Source organism: Manacus vitellinus, unplaced genomic scaffold (genome assembly GCF_001715985.3).
Source record: "Manacus vitellinus isolate BGI_N305 unplaced genomic scaffold, ASM171598v3 scaffold_17_pilon, whole genome shotgun sequence".
Lineage (NCBI taxonomy): Eukaryota > Metazoa > Chordata > Aves > Passeriformes > Pipridae > Manacus > Manacus vitellinus.
The window spans coordinates 13,267,959-13,293,806 of NW_021939256.1; the positions used below are offsets into that span (position 1 = coordinate 13,267,959).

Consider the following 25,848-nt stretch of genomic DNA (forward strand, 5'->3'; position numbering starts at 1 on the left):
AAGGCATATTTATGCAGCTCGCAGACATGTTCTTTCCTTTGAATGACACAGTTGAAGTGAACCATGTGGCCATTTTAACGCGACCCTTTGCGAAGGATAATAAACACTGCAAAGTGTGATGAAATTAAAAATGTGATACAAACTTTAGTTTTTGCTGTTATTTCTTTATTCAGTATTCTAGATTTTGTCCAGCCAGTTGCAGGGAATGTAAGTTGAGTAGACTTTTCACCTGACTGCATTCCATATGATTCAAAATGCCTGGCTTAGATTTACAGGTGCCACAATTGAGTTCAAAAGCTTGGTGTTACAGTACTCATTTTAGAAGTATTTTAATCCTTTTTATCAACATTAGGACCACTAAGAAGTATGTCAAGTAAAAGCTTGTACCTATGCAGCAAAATCCCCCTTCTCCAAGCTTAAATCCACTGTCAGCCAGTTCTTTGGGTTTGAACTTTGGTGTCTTCTTCAAGTCTGAGTGTAAACAAGCATGTGAAAAAAAATCTGAATTTTGTTTCTCTTGATTTTTTTCTTTGTAACATCAGTATTGGTAAAATACCAACTTGTATTTGAATGCAAAATGAAAAGAACAATAATAGATTGATAGAAAATGTGATTCAACAGCTTTCTGTAAATAAGAGATCTTCAGTGAAGATGTTCCAACCTCGGCTAGCATATGAAGAAATGTGACAGCTCTTGCTGTCTTTCATCTACAACATAGCTGTCACAATTAATTCTCTCACCAGTTCCTTGATCTCACTCAGAAAGACAGCATTCATTTTATTAAATGCTGAAGTAGGTTTTTGTGTGTGGAGAGACAACACAGGATACATTTTAATGTCCTGAATATTCAAAATAAGTTATTACTCATTATCATGCTAAGCTGTCATATCAGATTTAACATGTTCAGATGAAAAGGTAATCCATTAGTCACCTCTCATACTACAAATAACTATTATTTCTAGTTGGTAAATGATAAACACTGAACAATATTCTGCCAGCTCCACTTAAAATGAACACAGAATCTGATGCTACTGAGATCTGGTATCTTATCCTACTTTCGTGCTTTCAAGAAATGACTACTTTCTTCCTGTAATCTCATTCTCCATTTTATTCAGAAAATTGCCAAGGAGACATAACATTCACAACAAAAAGCACATGATGTAAGCTATTGAATCAGCAAAATAAAGCTGCATAATTCTGCCAGTGCTATTAAAAGTCTGAATTTACTGATCACCCTAACACTCCAGTTCTGCTTCCAGAGGTTCCCTGAATTTTCAGCAGTAATGAACTGCTGCAGTTGTACTACATATGGACTGGATTTGGATTGCTGAAAAGTGAAAAGAAGTTCGGCAAATCTGTTATTTCACGTAGAGATTTACTGTTCAATAGTGTATTATTTCCTGTTTTCCAAAGACTGTCTACTCAATGGCTTAAAGATTTCTAGGGTTTTGTCACAAATTTTCCTTTCAGGACCCTCATTGGCTTAACAAACTCAGTGGGCATGACAGATGTACCAAATAAACAGTAGTCTTCCCCCTCCAGAACTCAAGAGCTGTGCATTTAACAGCCTGGTAAGAAAAACATTGCTGAGCTATGATATGTTTCTGTTTGACAAGTGGAAATAACTCTCTACAACTTCATTTTTGAAGTTGCCCTCTAACATCACTCAGAGCCAGCAGTGTCTGTAATTTTAGCAATAGCAATTTAAAGAATGTGATATCTTTATTGATTAATGACATTGACTGAATGATATATTGTTTCCTGAAACCTGTGTTGTTCTCCAGACTTTTTCTTAGTGATAAAGTTGCCTTTCTTTTTTTCTTTAATGGTAGCAGAAAAACAGCTTTTTAAGGAAATGTAGAAAATCAGTCCAATTAGTTCCTTCTTGCTAAAATACATTAGCAAACTCCGCTTTACAGAGTGACTAGCTCAGATCTTGGGTCTTTCCAAACATAAATTTCCTGCTTGACAGCCAGTTCTGTTTAAATTTTCCTAGTGGTTACACACACACTCCCCCTCACGCCCTATGGGTCTCCCCAGGGACTGATCTGAGACACTTCAGCTGGTGTTACCCAGCCCTCAGGTGCCTCACATATGTGATCTCTCTCCACAGGATGGCTGGCACTTATCCTGTGCTTCTTGCCATCTAGTCCAGCATGAAGTTTTCTGGCATGTGCACACATGCAGGCTCAAAACAAAGGCTGCTCTTACACAGTACGTGGTTAGGGATAGATTTTAACAACAATATGCAACAGACTCATTTAGACAAGTGTTCACCTGCTACCATTCCTTTCGCCTCCTCTCTTCTCCATTTACCTCCGTTCCTCTCTGATCCACATTTATGCCTCTGTTTCCTCTCCTGTGTCCTGTCCCTTAAACATCATGTAAGTTTTCCACATACCCACAATACCTTTAAAATACACCATAATGTTTGACACAATCCCAGGTTTCTCTCTGCTCCATTGCAAAACTAAGTATCCTGTGCCAACCCACTATCCTTTTAGGCAGAGAACATCCTTAGTCTGGAGGGAATCCTGTAAAGGAAGTTTTTTTTCGTTGAGGAGTCTTGGTAGGTTTCCCATAAGAAACCATGGCTGCAACATTCTCCTCCAATAGTCTTAGGAGCAGCAGATTCAGTGGCTTCTGTTCTTCATTGATGAGGTTACTTTGATTCCACCATCTGTCATTGTTCTTTTGATCATTACCATGTCTTTGTGTTTAATTTGATTAGCCTCTCATCAGATAACCTAAAACCAGTAGAATTCATAGTAAAATACATCTGGTTTAAACCAGATAATTTATTTTCATCATTAGCTTATTTTCTTGAAATTTCTTATCCTACAGGTTTTCCTTACACAGTATAGCTCCCTGCAACGTGATTCAGAAAGAACACAGTGAACAGCTTTATCTGTAGAATTTCTTATCCACTTTATATTCCTCATACTTCCTCAGTGTACTTGCCTAGTCTTGTCCCTAATACAGCTTAAACTATCCCAGCTACTTCTAAATTTACAAGAAAATCCCAGAACAATGTAGGTGAAATTGTAGTAAAGCTCCAGGTGAGCTACAATAAAGACAAAGCGTAATTTAGGGTACGATTTCATGACTGTTTTAATTTGCTGTAAATCTGTGCTCACTGACTTACTGGGGTTTAGGCAGACTAGACAGGTAACTGAATGATTCATTTTCACACAGATCCATTCCCTGCATCCATTGGAACACTCCCCTTCTGTAGCAAGAGCAGTAATCAAGGCTTTGTGCTTTTTACTATATTAAAGTGGGAAGGATGACAAAACTTTTCTAAAATCTACATGTGGATTTCCATTATATTGAAATTTGCTATATACTTCAGGGTGAAGAACAAAGTTTGGAAGTTTAAAAGAGCTTTTGAGTAGGAATTTTTTGCTCAAAAATACAGGTCCTTTGAGTTTACGTAATTGTGGTTTTTTAATATGAAAGAATAATGTATGTGTAAAAGCTGCCTGCATTTTACTTTTTCTTTGTCCATCCTTAAGATTCCAGTGAGTGTTTTACCCTTTCAGAAACTGAATTCAGATTCTGTACAATCCAGTATGCAAAACTCCCTATCATAAAAGGAAATTTGGATATTAGGAAGAAGTTTTTTACAGAGAGAGTAATCAGACATTGGAATGGGCTGCCCAGGGAGGTGGTGGATTCACCAGCCTTGGAGGTTTTTAAGATGAGACTGGATGTGGCACTTGGTGCCATGGTCTAGTAACCACAGCAGTGTTGGATCAAGGGTTGGACTTTATGATCTCACAGGTCTTTTCCAACCCCGTTGATTCTATGGTTCTATTCTATGAAACAATATGTAAAAAAAGTTCTGCATATATAGTGGACTTGTTCAAATAGTGTATAATTATTAGGAGGGAAATAGTTATCTGACATATGACAAAGACCTTAATGCAAAATCCATCACGTGTGTTGGGTAGTAGTGTAATTTAGCATGATGTTCCATAGCTATTGAACCTGAACTGATGGGTCAGTGCTGCAAATTAAGTCCTATGTTTGTTCATTTTTAGTGCTTGAGTTCCCATTTCTGGTGCCGGCTGTGCTTGTATCTCTGCTGATTGCTGTGGCTGGGGTGAAAAACAATATGTAAAGTGATCTCTGATAATATTAAGTAAATAGACAAAACAAGTTGAAAAAAGCAATTACTTTTGTGAGACTGTCATGTTCCTTAACTTTTCATTGCCTTTTTTACAGAGGTTTCCCTATAACTGAATTTGACATTTTGAAAGGGCACAAGATGCTTCTAGGCAACCTTATCTCTTCATTGCTAAAGTTTTGGGAAAATTAATATTTATTGGATGTGTCACAAATTGTTGTTTATTCTGTGTGAGCCTCTTGTGCCTCTAGGCACCATGCATGTGTGAATGGAGGCTTTGCAATGTGTTTTTGGAAGCAAATTAAATGAGTCAGTTTTTTATTATTAATTTTTGTCATTATGTAAGAAAAAAATTTCTATTCATTAAATAGTCTTTGCATCAAATTGTAAGTCCAGTTGTTGTGTGCTTATTTACTTTCTGGATAGTTTTAGGGAAGGTGGATTTGCTTTGCTGAGTTAATTTTTCACTTAAAATTATCAAACAAGACTTCAAACAAATGAAAGGAAAACCCAGACACTCTTCTGTTTTGTGGGCTGCCAAGGATGTGTCTATGTATATAGCCTTTATTCTCTAACAAGGACTTTGCAGAGTCATTATTTACATTTTGATGTTTCCAGAGGCCACTAAATATGACCCTTTCAATTGAGGTGAGGCAGGTCAGTTCATTTTCATGGGTTTTACTGATATTAAAGGTGATGACACTGCTCTCAACTTTATATTTGCTATTATTAGTAGTATATATAAAATGTTTAATAAGGTACTTGCAAATTATAATTATTTAACAGAATTGGTATTACGGCAGATATTTTAACTAAATTTGCCCTTAATTTTGTGTATAATCATGTTCTGTAACTCTTGTGAGACTATAATAGTTGAATATTTCTGTAGACTGTTTCAAGATTAATGCTGCCCTCAATATTGAGCCTTCTTAATTCTATTCTTTTTAATACTAATTAAATATACTAAAGCTATTTTTTTCCTCTTTTCTATACCGTTTGCACTTAGCAATGTAGCAAGAAAGCATCAACTTCATTGTTGTGGATCCTGAAATCATCTGGAATAATTGCAAACCGTCCTTGGCCAAGGATCACTCTTACATTGACAACTACTGCTATAATATTAACCATGGCTGTATTCAACATGGTAAGGGAAAAGGAGTAATTTTTCTTGGATTTTTTTTCTTTTAATATTTTTTTTGTTGTCTTTGTTCAGTATTTGTTTAGGTGTTGAATTTTTGGCCCATGGCTATGCCAGGAACCTACATGATAATGATTGCCAGAGACAGAAATATAAAGCAGAGCAACAGAAAAAATACTGTGCAATGAGAGCCTCTGCATAAAGGATGCTCAGGAAGAGCTCAGAACCTGGCTAAATATGCTAAAGAAAAGTATTATTTATAATTAATAATTATATCCCAGGTTTGAATTGTGCAAGTCCCTTGATCATCTATGCATTGCTTAGAAAAACAGAGCATTGCTGAAGGAGTAAAGTATCTCCTCACAGAATGTGTAGAAGACTTTGCGCGAAACAAAGTTCTGTTCAGTTTTGTGACGCTCCTCTGCTGATCCCAACATTATTGATTTCACATGCTTCTCTTTTTTTTTTTTAAATAAGAAAAAAAATTCAAAGTTACATCAAAACTTCAAATATACTGAACTACAAATTTGTTAGGGCTTATGTCTACTTTAGTCATTTAACCTGTGCTTTTCTCTTTCAATAGGAAAAATCTAGGTAATTCTATTATTCTTTTGTAACTATAGCAAATATAGATTAGATCTGTCATTAGTTTACCTAAAGCATGAATCTTAATGATCTTGTTTGTTCTTGAGGGTGTGTTGTCTAATGAGATGAGCAGTATATGGGATCAAAAAACTTCCTTTGTTTTGTCCTGTTGGCTAGGGCTGTTTCTGTTTGTAAACCTGTGAAGGTGTTCCAGTTCAGTTCTGTATCTGCGAAATAGGAACTCCTTAATACTTATTTAGGTAATGTTTTCATTACAACATTGATGCATAGATATTAGTCATGTTTCAAGTGAGTGAGATTTGCATTTCAGTGCTTTTGAAATTGGAACTCTAGCTCTTCCTTGAGTTGCTGGTACTTTTGAGGCTGAGAAAGGACTCAGAGATTGATAATACCTACTCTGTTTTGTTTTGTTTCCTCACAACATTTGACTCTTAGTCAATCATTTTTTACTGTAAGTACTAGAGTCATCCGAGGGCTTTATGTGGGCTTTATGTGTAATGTGGGCTTTTAAATGTGAACAATTGAAAATTCTGGTAGTACCTTCTCTCCATTTTTACTGTTGAATTTTTTTAGTCTTGTTTTTGTTGGTTTTCTGATTTTTCTTTTTCCTACTTTTTTGGACGAGAGAAGATAGACTCAAAAATAATTCCATTTTCAGCATTTAAAATTTACCAAATTAATTGCCTGTGTAAGGCTGGTAGAGGAGAAACTCAAAGAAGCAATGGCTGGAAATGAGATAATGAACTCACTTTTCAGCAGTGAAAGCCATAAGCAATGGGAACAGTTATGCTGAAAAACTATTGATTCCCCATGACCTTTTGTCCTCAGCTCTAGACTATATGCTTTTTTGAATTATAACCTTCAGCCAGGCAAAAGTTATTTATATATAATGGGATAAAACCTAGAGATGGAGTAACTTGTAAAATGAGTATCAGATTAGACTTTCTCTTATATTGAATTCTATAAATGTATAAGAGGAAAAGAAAGAGCCTACTTGGGTTTAAAGTATTCTTTGAGTTAGAATTCATGCATATGGTTATTTATTAAGTTAAAAAATGTAAAAGGAAATATGGTCAGCAACTGTTTTTTGCTTAGACTAAAGTTCTGCTAGTGTGTACAGCCCACTTCAAATTTGGCCTTCAACTAGTAAAAGGCATTCTAGCAAAAAAAAGCAGCTGTTCAGTACATTATTTTTAGAAAAAGGTTTTAATTTTGTTGGCTCAAGTCCAATTTTAGGTGGACTAAATGTTATAGTGAAACCTAGTAGGCTATATTTTAGTCTTTGTGCCTTATCAGTAATGTTACAGTGTTACAAATAATCGTGTTCCATGATATTCATGAGATGATAATTTTAAGTACAATTCCCCCCTTGAAACTAAACCTTAATAGTTTGACTAGCAAAAATGACTTTAAATGTGATTGTGAAATTTGCATTTCCTTAACATTAATAGCAAATTGTGGGAGAGACTCTGAAGTATCATTATTATATCTCCAAGCAACATGTACTTAATAGCGGAGTCCATTAACTGCATATATTTCCATGAACTCTTTCAGTAGAAAAAGGCAAAATGTAGCCATTAAGATTTAATGGAGATAGAAAGCGTCTAACCATCCCACACCTAATAAATCATAATTAAGACCAAAATGTCAAATAAAACTCAGTCTGTATGGTCATGGAACACTGGAGGAGAATGGGGGTGCAATTTTACTTCAAATTAGCTCTTTCAACAGACATCTGAATCTGGTCTTCGCATCTGAGAGGTATATAGTCATGATCAGTGGAGGGAAGTTAAAAATCAGCTAATGTGACATAGGTATCAAATACTTCTTAGCTGAAGGGAGAGGGCGAGCATCAGATCTGTTGCTATATAGAGAGTAGGACAAAAGTCAGCGGCTGAGGAAAACTGTTTTTGTCAAGCTGACCTTCTTTAAACCAAACATGAGAAAGTATCCTGCAGGGAACAATCCAGACATCTCAGAGAGATGATAGGACTGCATGACTCCAAAGGGTTGATACTTGGAAGCTGAATGAATGACTGCATACAATGATTGTGCCTCACCATCTTCTGGGCTTCATGTGATTTCAAGAAACATGGCATGATGAAAGAATCCTGGAACAGCTCTTGGTTTCAGTGACTTCTGCATCAAATGCATGAATGGTTCTTGACACAGAAACAGGATCTTAGGACTGTACTGTCCCAGGAAGGTTCTCTGACTACCAACTTTAAGATTCAGGATCATAGAGTAGTTTGGATTGAAAAGGACCTTAAGAGGTCATTTAGTTCAAACCCCCCTGCCATGGGCATGGACATCTGTCCCACCTGACTTTGTTTCCAGGAACGGAGCATCCACCACCTCCCTAGGAAACCTGTTCCAGTACCTCATAACCCTCATCATAAAAAAAAAATGTTCCCTTATATCTAGTCTGAAACCACCCTCTTTTAGTTTGAAACCATTACCCTTTGTCCTATCACAACAGACCCTGCTAAAAAGTTTGTCCCCATCTTTCTTATAGGGCCCCATTAGGTACTGGGAGGTGCTATAAGGTTTCCCTGGAACTATCTCTTCACCAAACTGAACAACACCAACTCTCTCAACCTCTCTTAATAGGAGAGGGGCTCCAGCCCTCTGATTATCTTTGTGACCCTCCTCTGGATATTACTTGCTTTCCTGTCTTTTCATTCAGTGAATTTTTAGCAACTGGACTGTTTCCTCTTAAAGAACATGTCTTTTGAAATGTGAAGACTGACAGAGGTTTGACTATTTTTACTCCACTGTTAATGTATGTCTGTGAACATGAGCTGCCTTAAACCATGAAAGTGTTGACCCCCTCTAGTCATGAATATCATGTGTTTAAATAATGACAAATAATTAAGCAAGCCTACTTTCATTCTTATAGAGGAAAGTTGGTTTCTTTAATATACCATCCACTTAGTGAAGCTGACTCTTAATACAGTTGCTGACCTTTTTAATAAACAAGGTCCTTGGCAGATATACTCTAATTATATATCCCCACAGTGCCTAGCACATTGAAGCCCCCATTTTGGAGGGTACCTAATGCACGTCTTTCAAGGACAATAAGCAGACGCTGCCTAGAGATTGACCTGGCCTGGGAACTGGAAGGAGAAAGTGGAATGCGGAGCTGCAGTCACATTATTTAAGTGGTACTTGCAGGGCCCCATCACAAATCTATTTCAGATTATAGATAGGATTTAGGAAACTTACAGAAAGCAATACAGTCTAGATACATGAGATTAGCAGGGATGCAGCAGCAGGTGAGACGCTGTTCTGAAATATTTGCAGCAGTTCTGGTGTCTTTCAGGTGTGTGGGGAGAGTCTTGCTGTCACATGACCATTTGCTCCACAGACCAACAAAGATGAAACCTTGTAAGTGAGCATCTCTTTGTATGTATCAAATACCATGGTGGTATCTGAGTCTGTAAAGGCTCAACAGGCTTCTCATCTCTCTTATCTGGTGCTGGTGAAAGCTTTGAACAAGGCAGTGGCTTGCCACTGCATATTGCTTCTACAGGGAGGGTGGGACCTGAATACATGGTGGCACAAAGGTAGTTCTGTATTTTCACTTGGCACACAAACTTTCATAAAAAATGAAATTATTGAGCAATTGAATTTGGTACATTTTGACTGTTAACAAGAGACGCCACATGACGATGACGTGTCTCTCATATAGATGCATGAACACTTCAAAGCTAAGAAATCTTGTACAAACCCAAACTGCTCTAAAAATTCTGCTAAATGCACTGCACTCTCTAGATCTTCATCATCCTTTTCCAGCCAACTGATATCTCGGCATCAGCTCTTCTTTTTTTAAAAAATGCTTAATAGTCTTGGTAGGTACTTAGCATTCCAGGCTCTCCTTAAATTCCTGCTTATGAGCTTGTGAATAGGAGAAATTATACCAGAATTTGGGATCCTCCACAGTATTCTTGAGGTATTCATGTGGGGATATGTGGATAAAAATCCTGATTCAACTGCCAGACCAACTGGCTTCCTTTTCAAAGGAAGCTGTGATATGCATTTGACATCCAAGTACTTTCATACCTTAGTGAGAAATATGGCTTCTTTTTTTTCCTTTTGTGAGATCTATATTAGTGTATTATGTATGTATGTTGTCTTTTGATGATTCTTGGTCAGGTAACAAGAGAGATGCACTAACTTGCTTATCCCTCTTTTTGGGGAGAGGGTCTGTTACCACATGGCTCCTATTGAAATAAATAGCAGCACAGCAGGTATTTTCATCATGTGAGGCAAAAAACTCACAACTGAGAATTGCAAATTATACAAACACAAGAAAAGAAAAAGCTGTTAGAATATGTGAAGTTAAAATGAGAATTTAATGGTAGCATGCTCAGATGTTCCCTGGAAAACATAGGTATTCATAAAAAATACTGCTTTCATTTGAGTCATTTGAGTAGGTGTGACTGCTTAGTAGGACTGAATTGATTTTTATAAAAAATACTATGTTGAAGAACAATATATATCTTCAAAGCTTCATAGCACATGTAGATAAGTGATGAGAGACAAGAAAGATAAGTACAAACACATCATTCAGAATAAGTGTTGTTTAGCTCATGGGAGGTGACGACGTTTCCATATCCTTTTTTTCCCTTTTTATATTTATTCAAGTATTCATAGATACACCATATTTCATCCAGTGTTCTGTGTATACAGGTAACATTTATAGGTCAGAAATGCCCTGTATAAAGTTCAAAACCAAAATACTTTAATATAAATTAATATATATAAAAATATATATGTACCATATATGTTTATATAATATAATTGCATTTGAGTTCTTTGTGTTATATAATTTTTTGCTCTGTAGACATGCATAGGGTGGTATTCTAAAACTAAATAGTTATTTCATGTTTACAGAAAAAGTATATGCACTGTTAGTGGGTGACCCTTGGCAAATGCCCTTGTTAACAATAGCTGTTAAATACTTGGAGGCAAGCAGGGGATTAAATGCTTAAAGCTGTCTGCAAGGCCTTTGCCCAAAATTGTTCCTGTTAAAGAGGAAGGGTGGCCTGAGCTGACTTAAAAAGTAACCTCAGAAAGAATTCTGAAGTAAAGAAGGAAATCGTGGGAGAAGAAGTACAAAAGAAACACAGAAATGTGTAACAGGAGATAGAGCTATGAGTGGAAACAGCTGACTGTCGAAACCTGGTTTAAGAAGAATCAAATCACCCGTTTGCCATCACACCTCTGCCCCAGTCAGCAAGAGCAGCCTCCCTGTCAGATACTGTGGGCTGCCTGCTCTGTACCTGACAGACAACAATGCTGACTGTGACGAGCAGGGACCCACACCTCAGGTTTGTCTGTGCACAGGAACTCACAGGGTGCTCTGTCTCTAGCATGTGCCTTAACAGTTTGTAGGGAGTTGCACAAGTGCACATGAAACTAGAGCACCCACATCTCCTTACAGGGGAGTGTGTAGATAGGGTAACCTGCATTCCCAGAAGAGTGTGTGTGTTTCCACGTATCCTGTGAGAAGAGGCAGATGTGCATATAATCATGCATGTACGAGCCATTAGAGCTCTTTGAGATCAGTTATAGAAGGGTGTTCCAAAATCTGTAGGTGTTTATTAAGATTTTGTAGAGCCTGGTTTCACGGTTGATCTGTTGTGTTACTGATACTGATCCTGGCTGTATAGTTCACTGATTGCGGGTTAATTATGTGTAGTTTCACATATATAGTCAGAGAAGTATGCTAGTGAAGGAACACAACCTGAAGGTGCAAGTGTACAAAGTGTGCCAACTTGGTATTGGTAGTAGGTGGCATTTTGATAACCTTTGCAAGTCCACAACCTTGGACTTGTGTTGAAGGGGAGTTAACAGATAATGGTTTTAAGCTCTTCTAAGCAGTGCCACAAAATATATCGAAGGGCACTCACCAGTTATGGTGGCATGGGAGATTGGATAGTCTCTAAAAAGATAAAGTCGCTGTGCGTGTAGTCCAGTGCTGCGACTGTTGCCAAGGGGGATTGTGGGGTCTCTATCCTTGGAAGGTTTCAAGACTTGGCTGCACAGAGCAGTGGCTGACCAGCTCTAGTGTTAGTAAATCAACAAAGCATTTTGATCGTATTTGGTTGATCTGTGCTGAAACTGTGTTGATTTTCTCTGTAATAGTAGGTAAAGCCAGAGATGGGGAAAGAATTTAGAGATGGGTCACACACTGACTACCTGCAGTGAACAGCACATGAGAGGGAGGCAACCTGTGGAGCTCTGCTGTGGTCTACTATGGTCTAATATGGTCAACCCAGTGTGGATTTTCATATTTAGTATGTAAGAGGGACTGTGAAATTTACTAATGAAATTAAGGTGACAGTAAGTGTCTGGGTTTTTTTTGGGTTTGAACTACACCTTTGTTCTTAAGAAGTTATTGCACTCCTGTTCCACGTTGTAGTTAATAATACGAGATACTTCCTCTTGCCAAATTTTTATAGTTCAAACCCAAAACCAACTAAAAAGTTGATAAGTGTCTTTCTATTTGCTATTCCCGGTCAGGGAAACTCCCCCAGGCAGATGGAGCTCGTCAGCCCTGTAAGGCCATCCATCTAAGAGAAGGTCACTCTAAACAAACCTACGTCCTGAGGACCTCACTGCCACTGTCCAAGCTTGCTTGGCCCCAGCAGATGAACCTCAGTATTAAAGGGTGGGCTCAGTTCAGTGCACACTGTGTCTCACCTAAAAAAAAATCCACTGCGCGGGCTCGAAGGGTAAAGACCTTTCCCAAATCTTCACTCGCGAAGACTGGCCATACTACAGTGTCTGTGAGGGAAGGCTTGGGATTTCAGAAAGGAAGAAGTCAGCTGAGGATTTGAGTAAAAGAACTAGAATTAAATTTCATAGTGCAGAGCTCAAGATTATGGTTGGGTTGACAGAGTAGTGTCAAGATTTTCTGATACATGTTGGAAGCTCATCAGATAGAGATGTGATGAGTGCAGGATTTTAATTAATTATGTGGGTTTAATGTCAACTCAACTGAATCACAATAACCATCCATGTGGCTGCTCTTAACTCACGATAAGTACAAACTGCATTTGCCTTAGAGAGTCCTAATGAAGGAAAGCTACCTCACATTTGCTGAGCGTGCTGTTAGTGGCTGGGGGGATGTCAATGTGCAGCAATGTATTAAAACAGCTATAGCTTCATGATCTGTCTGAGCCCTAGTTGCATGAGGTACAGTGAGCTATTAAGGTTTTGCAGCTGTGAGCAAAGGAGCATAATTTTACATGTACAGGTTCAATTTATATATTCAATTTATTCAATATATGTAAATATCTCAAAGGTAGGTGCTAAAAGGATGGTGCCAGACTCTTTTCAGTGGTGCCCAGCAACAGGATAAGGAGCAATGGCCATAAACTAAAATACAAGAAATTGCACTTCAACACAAGGAAGAACTTCTTGACGTTGAGGGTGGCAGAGCACTAGAACAGGCTGCCCGGGGTGGTCATGAAATCTCCCTCTCTGGAGACATTCCAAACCCACCTGAACATGTTGCTGTGTAACTTGCTCTAGGTGACCCTGCCTTGGCAGGGGGGTTGGGCTAGGTGATCTCCAGAGGTCCTTTCCAACCCTAACTATTCTGTGCTTCTATGATTCTAGGATGTATGAAAACATTTTCTGCAGAATTAGCACTAGTGCTACTGCATGACTCACTGATAAAATCTGGGAAGTGTGTTTGCAGTTTTGGTCACCCAGAAGATGGAATTGAAAGAGGTGTGTACAGAGTGGGACTACTAGAACAGTTAGGGAAATGAAGAGCTTGTTTTCAGGAAAGAAACTAGAAAAACATAGATTGATGAACATAATGAAGACTGAGATGGCATTAAGTATTAGGAATGTAAATACTAGGGAGAGAAAGGAGTTATCTGAAAGCTAAAGGATGAGATTATTACAAGAAGAAAAACATGCAAACTGGCCATGAATGGTGGTTAGAAAGAACTTAAATGTTGAGATTCAAACTACTGGTATTAATGTAGTCACCAAAATCTGAATCATTAAGAAAGCACTGGATCACTACATCAAGGGAGTCTGTATGATGATGACTTCCCATGTGGTAACTGACTGAATTTGATGACCCGGGAGATACTGGATCCACTTTTCTGTTTCAATGACATTAGTTCCAATATTATTACCAACATTATTATGTTATTACATCTGCATAAACCAACTTCAATTAATACTTCTCATTCTTTCTTTAGTTCTTCCTATGTTTAAATAGGACGTTCAATTGAGGTAAACCAAGGAATTATTCATATTGAATTTATTTCATCGTTGTCTCTTATGTGTGTGAGCTTCTGATATATATGAAAGTAATGTAACAAAGAGCCTTTTGTCTTTTATTCAAATGGAAAGTGTCAGATGAAGGTTAACAAAGTTTTTTTTCTTTGAGGATGCTTGAACAAGTAATCGTGTGATGTCATTTCCCCTTCACTATTTAAGTTTTCAGTGAAATACCAAAGTTGAATGGTTACTGGCAAGGCTTTCTCTGCTTCTCCGTTTCTATTCTCTATTTTGACCTTAAGCAGCTGTCAAGCTAATGGATTGTATGTTGGTTTTTTTCTAGTTTTTCCTGGATAGTGCTGTGATAGCTTTTCCCTCAGTTCTTAATTCATCAAATGCAAGTTTTCCTAATTCAAGTAATCATACACGGTGGTGTATACAAAACAACTGTTTTTTCCTACCGGTAAGTTCATTTTACATTTCTTTGTTTGTTTACAACAATTACACTAAATTGACTGTTGCCAGATCTGCTTGAAGTTAAACATCCACCAGTTTTTAAGACTGCTGTAAAAGATTGATTTTTTTTTTCAGTCACCTGCAACTGCATTCGAAGTAAGTGGGAAGTTAAAGGAGGTTGGTACTTCTAAAAATAGAGGTTTTAATGAATGTCAGATTAAAAATGCAGGAAACAGCATGATAACTAGGAAGTATAGCTCACCCATGTCAACGCTTTACAAGATATCAGGATAACACACAGCGTCTGCAAAGCACTGAAAGTCAGGTTGATCTGCAGACAGGTTTCACAAGGACCAGTGGCTGACCTGAAAAGATTCACCATTTTCATCATTGACAGTAAGTGTGAAATCTGTGATTGTCACACTTCTGTCATTGCATATTTGATTAAGAGGTGGGGTAAGAGGGATGAAAATAAAACACTCATATAAACCACTATATAAACTGCTTATAAGATCTGAACTGATCTGTAGAAGATGTCTTAATGTGAACAAAAGCATAACAGCACATGCAAGACCAGGTTGGGGAAGACATTGCTGCAAAAAATGGGAACTATTTCCTAGAGAGCTGTTACTCTTAAAAGGATCACAAAAGACCTGCAGTTGAACATAACAAGCTGTATATTGCGTCAAAATAGGTCAACAGTCTTTGGATGAATAAGCTGGTGTCAGCAAGAGGAGAAGGGAGATTATTGTATCTCTATGGTGAGATAATGAGACCATTACCAAAATGGTGTATGCTGATTTCCACACAGTGTATTTTAAATGGAACAGCTATTCACTAGGTCAAACAAAACAATCCCGGGCACACAAAAAAGCAAGATGTTGATATTAACTATGTATAGAACTCTCCTGGATAAAAAGCAGTAACTGCAGCACTTACAGATTTTCATCATCTCCCTGGTAAAGTTACAGAGGAAGATTAGTTTCTGTTTCTTATTTTCAGCTTTAGCTAACTTTATGCCGCCAGGTATGGATAGGTGCTTATGTTTAGTTTTGGTCTGACATCAAGTAATCCTGTTGACAAAGAAATTATGCAGTCCTTCTCCCATCCTCTGCATGTGTTCACACTCACAAGCACATAGAAATAAATTTTTCCAGTGCTTATTTATATTTGTTTGTTTCTTTAGTTATCAGGTTTTCTAGTCATCTTCTTTTGTATTTCTTGTTATAGTTTTGAGGCATTTGAAAGGCATTTTGTTTTCTTTTTTACCAGTAAGTTTTCCAACAAACATCTGAAGGATATAATTTTCATAAATTATACTTACTGCTAAGATTCAATCTGCTGTTTCTTTGTTCATTTGTTTTCCCGTGTATAACTAAGATGTTTGTCAGCTTGTGATTGGCACATTTCTAGCAAGTAATGGTTTATATTGTCTTTAATATTAGAGCACAATCTTTCATCTAAGAAACTTTTGATAAACTGGCACCAAAAAATTACATTCAAATTTCACTTCTGACAATAGTAAATGAAAACTTTAGGTTAGCCAAAATTTTTAAAAACTTTAAAACATCTCTCAAATACACATTGTTTTCATCCTCACACACTGCATAACTTCTAGCTTGAAAAGCTGTAAATTCCTTTTTAGTTACCACTTTTGATATTAATTTTTTTTAATCTGAAAATAAAATTCCTCTGTCTTCACTGAATGAGGTATTGAATACTTAAGATGACAAATGTTTGTTTCCTTAAATTAAAAATTCAATATTTTGAGTCTGTGTGTTAGGTATAAGCTTTATTCTTGTCAATAAACTTTGTGTGATTTATGATAGTGGACCTGACAGATCTATTGACTATGTTATTTAAAATGAGCAAATAAGAGGTTTGGGAATTGTTTTAGTGCCAATTGAAATAAGTTCATTTTAAAGCAAAGTAATTGATTCTCTTCCTCTTTCATCTCTGAAAATAACTTTTCTGACTTGTATTGCTTGCTTTTTTAAAGACTTAGCAAAGATTCCACAGTAAGTTATAGGGACATTTTTGTGTTTAGGTTTGTGTAGTTTTGCTATGATGCTTCTGTAGTTTCTATGTAATAGAGGTTGAACCTTTCAAGAAATACATATCTATTCCTGTGACAAAATACAGTCTGGTCTCAATGCTACCATCTCCACATGTTAAATAAATAAAAGTTATAATAATGTCTGTTCTCAAGTTTTTCTCTATAGACATGAGTGTAGAATCCCTTCTTATTTCAGTAAAGATCTTTATACCCACAGAACTGCTGTAGGTGTTAAATTTTAAGAGACCAAATGCACTGGGCTGGATCCTAAGGGTGCAAGGCACCAGACCTGTGATCTCAGTAAGAAAGACACTCAGACTCTGTAAGGTATAGATTAAAATACCCTTTATTTGAGCTAGCACAAGAGGGAAAAACAGGATAGATGGAGTTACGCCCCTTCAGATGCCGAGAACCCTGAATTGTACAACATGAGATGCCGATTCTGCCTGTGGAGAGGTTACCCAGTACTTCTCTCTTTTGAGCTATTAGAGGATTTTCTTAAAAGGAAACATTTCTATTCACTGTTTCTGCCCTGAGACAAAAGTGACATCCATGAGAACTTCCTGATGCACTATTAGACAAAGCTGAGGCCACAGAGGTGGCACCACTGCTGCTACAGAATGGGAACTGCCTGCAGGCTCCGTGGTTGTGATAAGTTGGCTGAGCTGGCTAAGATTATCCTGCAGCCAAGGGACATGCTAAGCAGACTATGGGCCTGCACCCACTCAGCCTCACTGCTATGTGTATTGCCAGCTCTACAGATCTGCTTGTTGCTTAGTGAAATATTGCATTGCAATACACAGTATAACAGTCTGCATTCTTGAATGTGTGGCTGTACCACGCTTCTCTATTCCATCAACCCTTGTCTGGAATTTTAGCTGAAATTTTCAATCTGTTCTATGTATTCCTGTGGAACACTGTCAGAGATTGTTCCACTTGAAAGTTTCTTGGTCTTTGTCAAACAGCATCCAGTTGTGGGTTCAAGACTGCCTTCCCTTGTTTCTTTTTGGAAAACTGAATGCCTTACAGAGTCAAAAATGGATGCTGCTACTTTTACGCAGCACTGAAATTAGAGTGTGACCTCCTGTGAATTGCAGCCATCAGAGTAGTTTTATTTTTGGTGATTCTGAACAATAGTTCTATCTATTTCTTATTTCAACCAGATCTTCAATCAAATTGCAGTAACAGGAGAGATTGAGATGGCAGATCAATTCTGTCTGATGAGTGCCGTGAAAATTATTCTTCTTAGTGATCCTCCAAAATTAATGATTCGGGTTGTCAAAAGTAGTGCCATCAACAAGTCAACAGCAGTCTGAAAGTAACATGTCTAGAAATAGAATGCTTTGTAGTTTCAGAAAAGAAACTTCCTTACAAAGTGCAGGACTGTAATTTTCAGCAAGCATTTTTGGCAAAGGTGTTTCATATTACAGATTAAGATAATGATTCTAGTGATGATGTATTATTCCTTTTTTCCAGAAGGCATCCAGAGAAAATATTTTTCCAAGAATTTAACTTCAACCATATGTATTTTATATATATATATATATATATGACAAAAAAGAAAAGGCTTTTTTTTAGCAATTGAATGTGTTCTTATATAGTCATAACTCAAGAGGATTTGACAGAAGGGTTTTTATAATATGCATAGACCTTGTTAATAACTTTGTATTTTTCCTACCCTGGCTATATTTCTAGAGTTTGTAAAATTGCACATCTATGAGGTTCATAACAACTGTGTGTTGCATCAGTTTATAATTACTGAAAATATAGGCAATGGAATTGTTATTTTCAGATCTTTAGACATTTTGCCTTGACCCCTGTGCTAACAATACATACAGGGTAATTGTTGGACTCAAGCATGAGTGAAAACTCTACAGTGGCACAGGAATAAATCTTTTGTGAGTCTGCTGGCAGTAGACTCCTACATTAGATTTCAACACCAACAGTGATGTCCCATGAATACAGATGAGTAAATCAAAAGTGTCACAGAGTGAAAATTAGGGAGTATAAATTAGGAGCGTAATCTGGATTCTTCTGAGCTTTCAGTTAATTGAAGCCTAATAAAAAAAATGGGTCTCTTTCATGAAATACCAGCATCTGATTGTTATTGGCTGTCTGACACACCATAGTGTCCCAGATTGTGATAGATTGTATGCTTCAGTGGTTAGTCAATAACTTGGTTTTTAAACCAGCCTGAGCATTCTATTATGCATGATTTCCTACTCAAGAGCCAAATTCTAAATACTTTCCATTTGATTTTTCTTTGCCAGTATTTTATATACAGCTGCATATTAGGGCTCATTTCCTGTTCTGTTTTCCTGAGGATAAATTATGAGTTGAAAATGGTAATAATGTTGATTGCATTGGTGGGCTACAATGTTATCCTTCTGCACACTCATGGGCCCATGCTGGATGACTACAGCAAATTTATGTATGCAATGGCACCTCTTAGAAGGTAGGTGGATAACTCCAGTCATTCTGAAATTAAGTACTACCTTTGGCACTTCTTATATCGTGAAGCAGATTCTTTTTTTCTCTGTGTTTGGCTATGTAATCTATGAGTCAAAATTTAAAATCATTGTCATGCTGCAGTTAGTATATGATTTAGTGTCACACCTCAGAGCATTAGAATAAAAGAAATAAGTCTGGATAAGGCATTTAAAGCAAATACTGTAGGCAGTAGAGTATGGTTTAATATTAATTTTTTATAATAAAGGACATTACAAAGAAGTCGTCATCAAGGTTGTTAGGGCCTCAGACTGTACATCATTAAGACTGCTAAAGCATATTTGCTGGAAGCCAAATAAAATCAACCTCCTCAGAACTAGTACGTAGTCTAAATCTTTAAAAATGCAGTCTGAGCTATTGAAAAAATTAGTAGACCAACAGTTTTTCTTTTTTTTTATTTTGCTATACTTGTGAATTTGTATGTTAAGTTTCCATGAGACTGCTGTAACACCTTTGTTACAGGTGATAATATATAAGACCAAACTTATGACTCCCAATTCCAACTATCATAAAATAATTTTTGGACACATGTATTTTCTACCTCATTTTCAAGGCAAAGAGGTGATTCTTTTCTGTGTAGGCTGAGTGTGTGGCATATGCCACACCAGAGAGTCTGAATATTCAGAGTAGAGTTTCAGTATAATTTTTCCTGTGCTATAGCATTCATGGAAAAGGATCTGAATTTAAAAAAAAAAACAAAGTGGTTTTCTTTGCACTTAAATCTAAAAGATTAAATGAACAAACCCAGGTCTCTGTTTTCATTGCATTAGTGGAAAGGATATCTGTGGGATGGTATGGAGAACCATGGGATGGTATAGATTGAGCAGTTTTGATTTTGCCAGTCAAGCTCTCTGTTGGTATTTTCCTTCCTAAATTTCTCACCGAGGTTCTTCTTTCAGTGGCCTCGGAGGAGAGCTTTAGGGTCTTTTGCCAAAGTAGAGTTTTTAATAAACTCTGTACAATATCTACTTTCTGCCTCCTGTAATTCTCAGGTGAAAAGGTATCTTGGGAGTTAGGTGCTTTGGTTTCTGTTTCTCCATATTCATTGGATATGGTCAAGCTCTCTATTATGGTAATAATGTTGTTGCATTAAAAATCTCTTTTTATTCTGCCTGTATAGAATAAGCCACAATTCTCTCCATTTGTAAGCAAACAAGGATATTGTTTTTAGTAAATCCTCATCTTATTATTGGACTTCAAAATGTAGGCATGTTTGCACAGAATGTAGTAGAAGTAATTCAAGCTACATAATACACGTAATGACGTTTCATCAAGTAATAAAGCATATAATATTTAAATGCTCTTAGTTTGCATGCCAGCAAGTAGTATAAATTGTGGTCTTATTTAAATATTGGTTTAACTTTTGAGCAGCCTGCTTTACTTCTGTTTTTATTTTGTAGGCCAGGAATACTGAAAGACCTGAAGACAATGGGCTCAATTTCCTTGTTCATATTCTTTATCACGTTACTGGTTTTGGGTAGACAGGTAAGATGCATGATTCTCTTCCTGTGCATCAGTGGACACAGTGCCAGCTGCCACATGCAGCCTGTCACCTTCCCAAAGAAACGCCTTTATTCCGTTCTGTCCCATACCCTTTCAAAGGAGTGTCAGAAGCATCTATAAAGCTATTTTATTTATTACCTTCCAATTTGTCCTCAGAACTCACCAGTAACTGTCATTGAGACATTATGCTGATAGTGTACTGTGACTATTGCTTGTCACTCTGACCGATATTGTCTTGTAGCTTCCTGGTTTGCTCCCATCTGTCTGCATCCATCTGCTGTCTCCCATAGTTGCTTAATTACAAGCTATTTTCTTCACAGTTATTGCAATTTGATGCAGACACAGAAACAATGTAGCATGCACACATAAGTGTACCACATGCTGAGGCCATGGTTGCACTAAAACTGTGACCCAACAGGAAACTACTCTTTTTGTTACCCAGTTGTGCTTTTTCAGAACAAATCTGATGTCAGTGGTCTTACCTGTACTAAGCTGAGGAAAGACACAAGGGCAGTTCTTTCTCTAAATACTCAGACCTGTCCATGATTGTCGTGGGTAGGAGTGGAAGGCTTAGACAAAGTTATTAAAAAGCAAAGCCTTACCAGTGAGTCTTGAGATACATAAAGAACTCCCTTGCTTTCTAAACCTCTTCTCAGAGAGGAGTCTAGGTGCAGCTAAACCCAGTCTTAGCCTTGGATTATATTAATCATTTAAATTTAAGGAATTATAGATCTATGATTGAAAAACTTTTGTCCTGCAGGTTTTAATGATTGGCAAAATGAGAATATTTATATAAAATAAATAATTTATTTTATACAAATGATCAGACAAAAGATTTTAACCAGAACTATTTACTACACAATATAAACACTAAAAATCTATTTATAGAGTATAATATAGCATAAAGTAGTATAGTGCACTATAACAAAGCAATTATTGAAGCAGCTATATTAAAACTAGCAAAAAGAAATAATTATTAAGTAGAGATCTGATGTAACTCACCCATACCAGTGCTCATGGGGAGATCTCTTTCTCTCAACCTCGAGGAGTATCCTTGTGGGGCGTCCCCAGCCCAAGGGAGAGATCTCCACACATACACGCCAAGAAGGGTTATGTCAGAAGAACCTGACTGCATGAGAGGGGACTGGACTTTTATAGTATGAAGTGATTGACTGCTAGTCACACCTTTACAGGCCAGCTATCAGCTTATCTGTCAAATCAGATTTCAAAAAGCAGGGTGTGTATTCAAAGTTTGATGAAACAGGGTGGTTTTAGCATAATTAACACCAAGACAACACCCTGGCTCCAGCAGTTGATCTTGCATGATAGCTTGATTGATAGCTTGGTTGATTTTAGGTCTTGTCAGGGTGGGTTTATCTTGCCACAATGATCCATGGCTAAAAGCTGCAATTCCAGCCCATTGTGGCAAAAGGATACAGTGCACAAGACAGGACTCTGAGATGGAAGAGACAATCCATGAAAGATCTCATGAACAGCCTATCCCAGACTGTTCATAAATCACTAATTTACATTACAATTCCTCGAAATGTAATGGCTGTCATTTAAATTGCCATGAAGGCCCTGCAGGTTGTTACGCAAAAATTTGTTATCTGGCAGCTTCTACAGTATTTGCTGTAGTGAGGAACATCCTTCTGGAGTTAGAAATAACATTCTTCATCTGTCTTGCTGCTAGCACAGCATTAGACTTTGCTCATTTGGTGATGGTAACAGAGAGTGGGGCTGGAGCACAGCTACTTCCACTCGGAAAGAGGAAAAAGTGCTTCTTTGCACCAGTTGAGAATCTTTAGTCCCTGTCAACCAAAGTGTCAGATGGAGATGGTGGGCACAACACCAAAAAAAAAAAAAAAAAGGAGAGACAGGCTATCTTCATCACTGGAAAGGAGAGATTTCTTTGTGGGTTTGGGCACATCAAGAAGAAAGTTTGTTTTGCATACAACTACAAGTGTTCTCTGTCATGGCAACTGAGAAATGATCTTGTAATGGAAAAAGTCTTCATTTTCAGAGCTGTAGGTTCAGAATCCTTGTCATGATACCACTTATTTGTAACTCATCAGTGTTTAGCCTTTGATTTTTCCTACTGATTTATTCTCCCTTAAAGGAGAAAAAACCCTGTGTTTTCAAACACTCTCAAGGAAAGTCTAAATATTACAAGAAAATATTATGGACTAATTTTAATACATACCTGGAGTGAGATCTGCCATTTTAAGTTACTGTTGGTGTACTAATTGGTAACAAATGCTTGGAAAATGAAAAGGGGAGGAAATCAACCTGTGTAGAGTGATCCTTCCAGAACATATACTTCCCACCTTCTCTCTGTTGGCATTCCTGTGGCAGTGTTTAACAGCTATTGGCTGCTCTGCTTTCTGTTTCATTGTCTGATCCCTTTTTAACCGATTTTATCTTCCTGATCTTCCCAACACTGATAATGAACTTCACAGTTTGATAAAAAGTCATGTGACAGTGTCTGTCTTTCTGTTTTTGAACTTTCTGTTTGCTACTTTCTCTGAGTGGCACTTACAGGACACTTTTGAGCCATATTGGCAGTGTAGGCAAAGGGAAATTCTTCTTTACTCATCTTCCACAGAGAGTAATATACAAGTAATTTCTCTGTTATTGCGTTTTTCTACTTTGCAGATATTATGTCTTTTCTTTTGATATCTGCTTTTTTTAAAAAATGCTAAGGATAATAGCCACTGATGAAAAGGGTGGCCTTTACATTTCCCTTAAGCTGCCACTGTCTCCAGAGTGAGTAACCAAAATGTTCATCCAAACAAAAAGTGAATGCTTTCCTGCAAGCCCAGCTCTGTGAACCTGCTCACCACGGGTCAGCCTGTCCTGATGCAAGAGCAGAGGTGGGGAATATGTGTCTCTGGTTCAATGGGGATGAAGAGAGGGAGAGTTAGTATATCATTACAAGTTTTATGAGCCAACTTAGGTTCAACTGAAATTTTCAGCTGCACATCCAGTATCCCTGCTGGAAGAAGTAGGCCTTCCATCAGCTGCTCATTCTTTTCCTTGTGTCTCCTCATTTGTACTGGCACAGCTCACTGTGGAGCTGTATTCTACAACAAAACAGGGAAATGATCAGGCTTAAAAATTAACCCTGGAGAAATGGTTGGTTTCCAGCCAGATCTATTTCCAGGACTTATGACGTGGCTGCAGTAGTGCTCGTGCCAAAAAAATGAGCACAGGATGGAAGTGAAGTGGAGAAAGTAGAACTGCTTTTTTTGATGGTCATGCCAGGATAAGCTACAATCATTTCCTGACACTGAGACCAAGTGACTCATTTCATTTTGCATGTATACACCTAGAGTTATTTGAAAATAGGCTGGCAACAGGCAGACAAAATGTTGGGAATGGCAACTCTTGCACCCTGCCCAGGAGAATGCAGACTGGTGTGGGCTTGACTGTCTAAGAAGTGTTCTTACATTTAAACACTATTGAGCATTAAATATCTCTTATGACCTGCTTTGAATTACCCGTCTTGATATAGCCTATGAATTCCTTTCTCAAGAGTACCTAAAATACATATCCCATTACTCTGTAGGCTGGCTGTGTATTTTTTTCATTATTGATTATATTGTGTTTATCCACATTGCATTTCATTGGCTATTTTACTGCTGAGATGCTTATGGCAACTTTACTCAGCTGTGAAAACTCTGTTCTGTTTTTTAGTGAGCATTTTTCTGTGAGGGGATCCTTCTCTTCTTGGACAACGTAGTCTTTTCAAGAGCTTTTTTCTGGAAGAATTTAATGAAAACTTATTTCCAATTTTGCTCCTAATCACATGACCTTTAACTTCTTTGTAATAGATGGAGGCATGTTTACTGAAGAGGTGTCAGCTCTTCCAATTGTGTCACCTTTAGGCGATATGTCTATATAGCTCTTTTCCTTATCATTGTTTTTTTACAAAGTACTTTGCTCTGTTGTTCCACTTCTTTTCCAAATATTTGCATTATATCCTTACCATTTATTTGTCAGTTTTCTGACACTGTGTCTGTTTTGAATGATCAGGCTATCCCCCACAAGTTTCATATCATGAAAAAAAAAAAATCCCACAGTTTGAAGTAAGTTAATAAGCTATTGCTTTTTTGTTTTTAAATTTCTGATTATAAATTTTGAAAAATGATATGTTGAATTTTTTAATTTCAAAGCAAATTGTAGAATACATTCTGATTTTTTTTTCTGATTTCTGAATTCTCTTTGCCCTTTTTTTAGCAGATTAAACTTCATTCATTAAATAGTGAAGTAGTAAATGAATTATCTGTTTAATATTAACTCATAAAAAAGAAAAATCTTTTTGAAGACTTCAGCTTAGCTTCCACCTTTTCTTTTCAATACAAAGTTGGTACAATGTGTGGATATCTAATTTCAGCAGGCATCCACTTTACTTCTGTCCATTTATGCCAATAATTTTGACATCTCAGGTTTTATTGTATTTTTTCTGCATGAATACAGTTGGTGGCATTTGAATTTATCATTATGTGTATGTATATTTATACAGCTAAATACTTAGATGTATAAATATCTAATATAGATATAAAAAAGACATGCTAAAAAAGTGACTGCATGTATTTTGCATTATGTGGAAAGTTTTGAAAAAAAACTGTTTATGACCTCAAGCTTTATAAGAGGTAATTGCCATTTAATAGATGCATGATGACAGAGCAACAATAAAATCGTATTTTCAAGTTCCTGCAGAAATCTGTTGTCAGGTTCTCTGTTCCTTCACGTTTGTCTTTACAAGGATTTAAGTCTCTGCCCATTCTTCATTTGCTTATAATCTGCAAATATCCTTTAGTAACATGTAATTATTGAAAATATCCGGCTTGTTTGCTTATTTGACATTCCAAGTCCAAATTCCTGGGATGCAAGGTGATCCATTCTAAGATGTTAAGACCCATTTTACTTTCAGAAGAATGTTATCTTTGAGTCAGAAGAGCCAGAATATTTCTTGCAGTGCATTTGAGGTCTGCACTCTGTCCTTGTATTAGCACAGAGTGAGTATGTCAACAAAGAAACAAGGATTTCATGTTATGGGTGTTCTCTTTCAGTTTTGTAATTAAATATCTAAATAGTACCTGACCCTTTGTAGCAGTTTGAGCCACATTAGAAATCTAAAATCCAATTTTTAGGCTTCCCCCACCCCTTCTCAACAATTTATCCTAACACCGGAGAGAA

At 37.1% G+C, this 25,848-nt stretch overlaps 1 protein-coding gene across 1 annotated transcript in view; it reads left to right on the plus strand.

Moving 5' to 3' along the window:
• The window catches only part of ADCY2 (adenylate cyclase 2), a 215,090-nt gene that overhangs the window by 171,875 nt on the left and 17,367 nt on the right, over positions 1-25,848 (plus strand). Inside the window, exons 16-19 of the mRNA XM_029958905.1 lie at positions 5,136-5,273; positions 14,467-14,586; positions 18,906-19,090; positions 20,544-20,628. Coding sequence (XP_029814765.1) covers positions 5,136-5,273; positions 14,467-14,586; positions 18,906-19,090; positions 20,544-20,628 — 528 coding nt within the window. The remainder of the gene's footprint in view (positions 1-5,135; positions 5,274-14,466; positions 14,587-18,905; positions 19,091-20,543; positions 20,629-25,848) is intronic.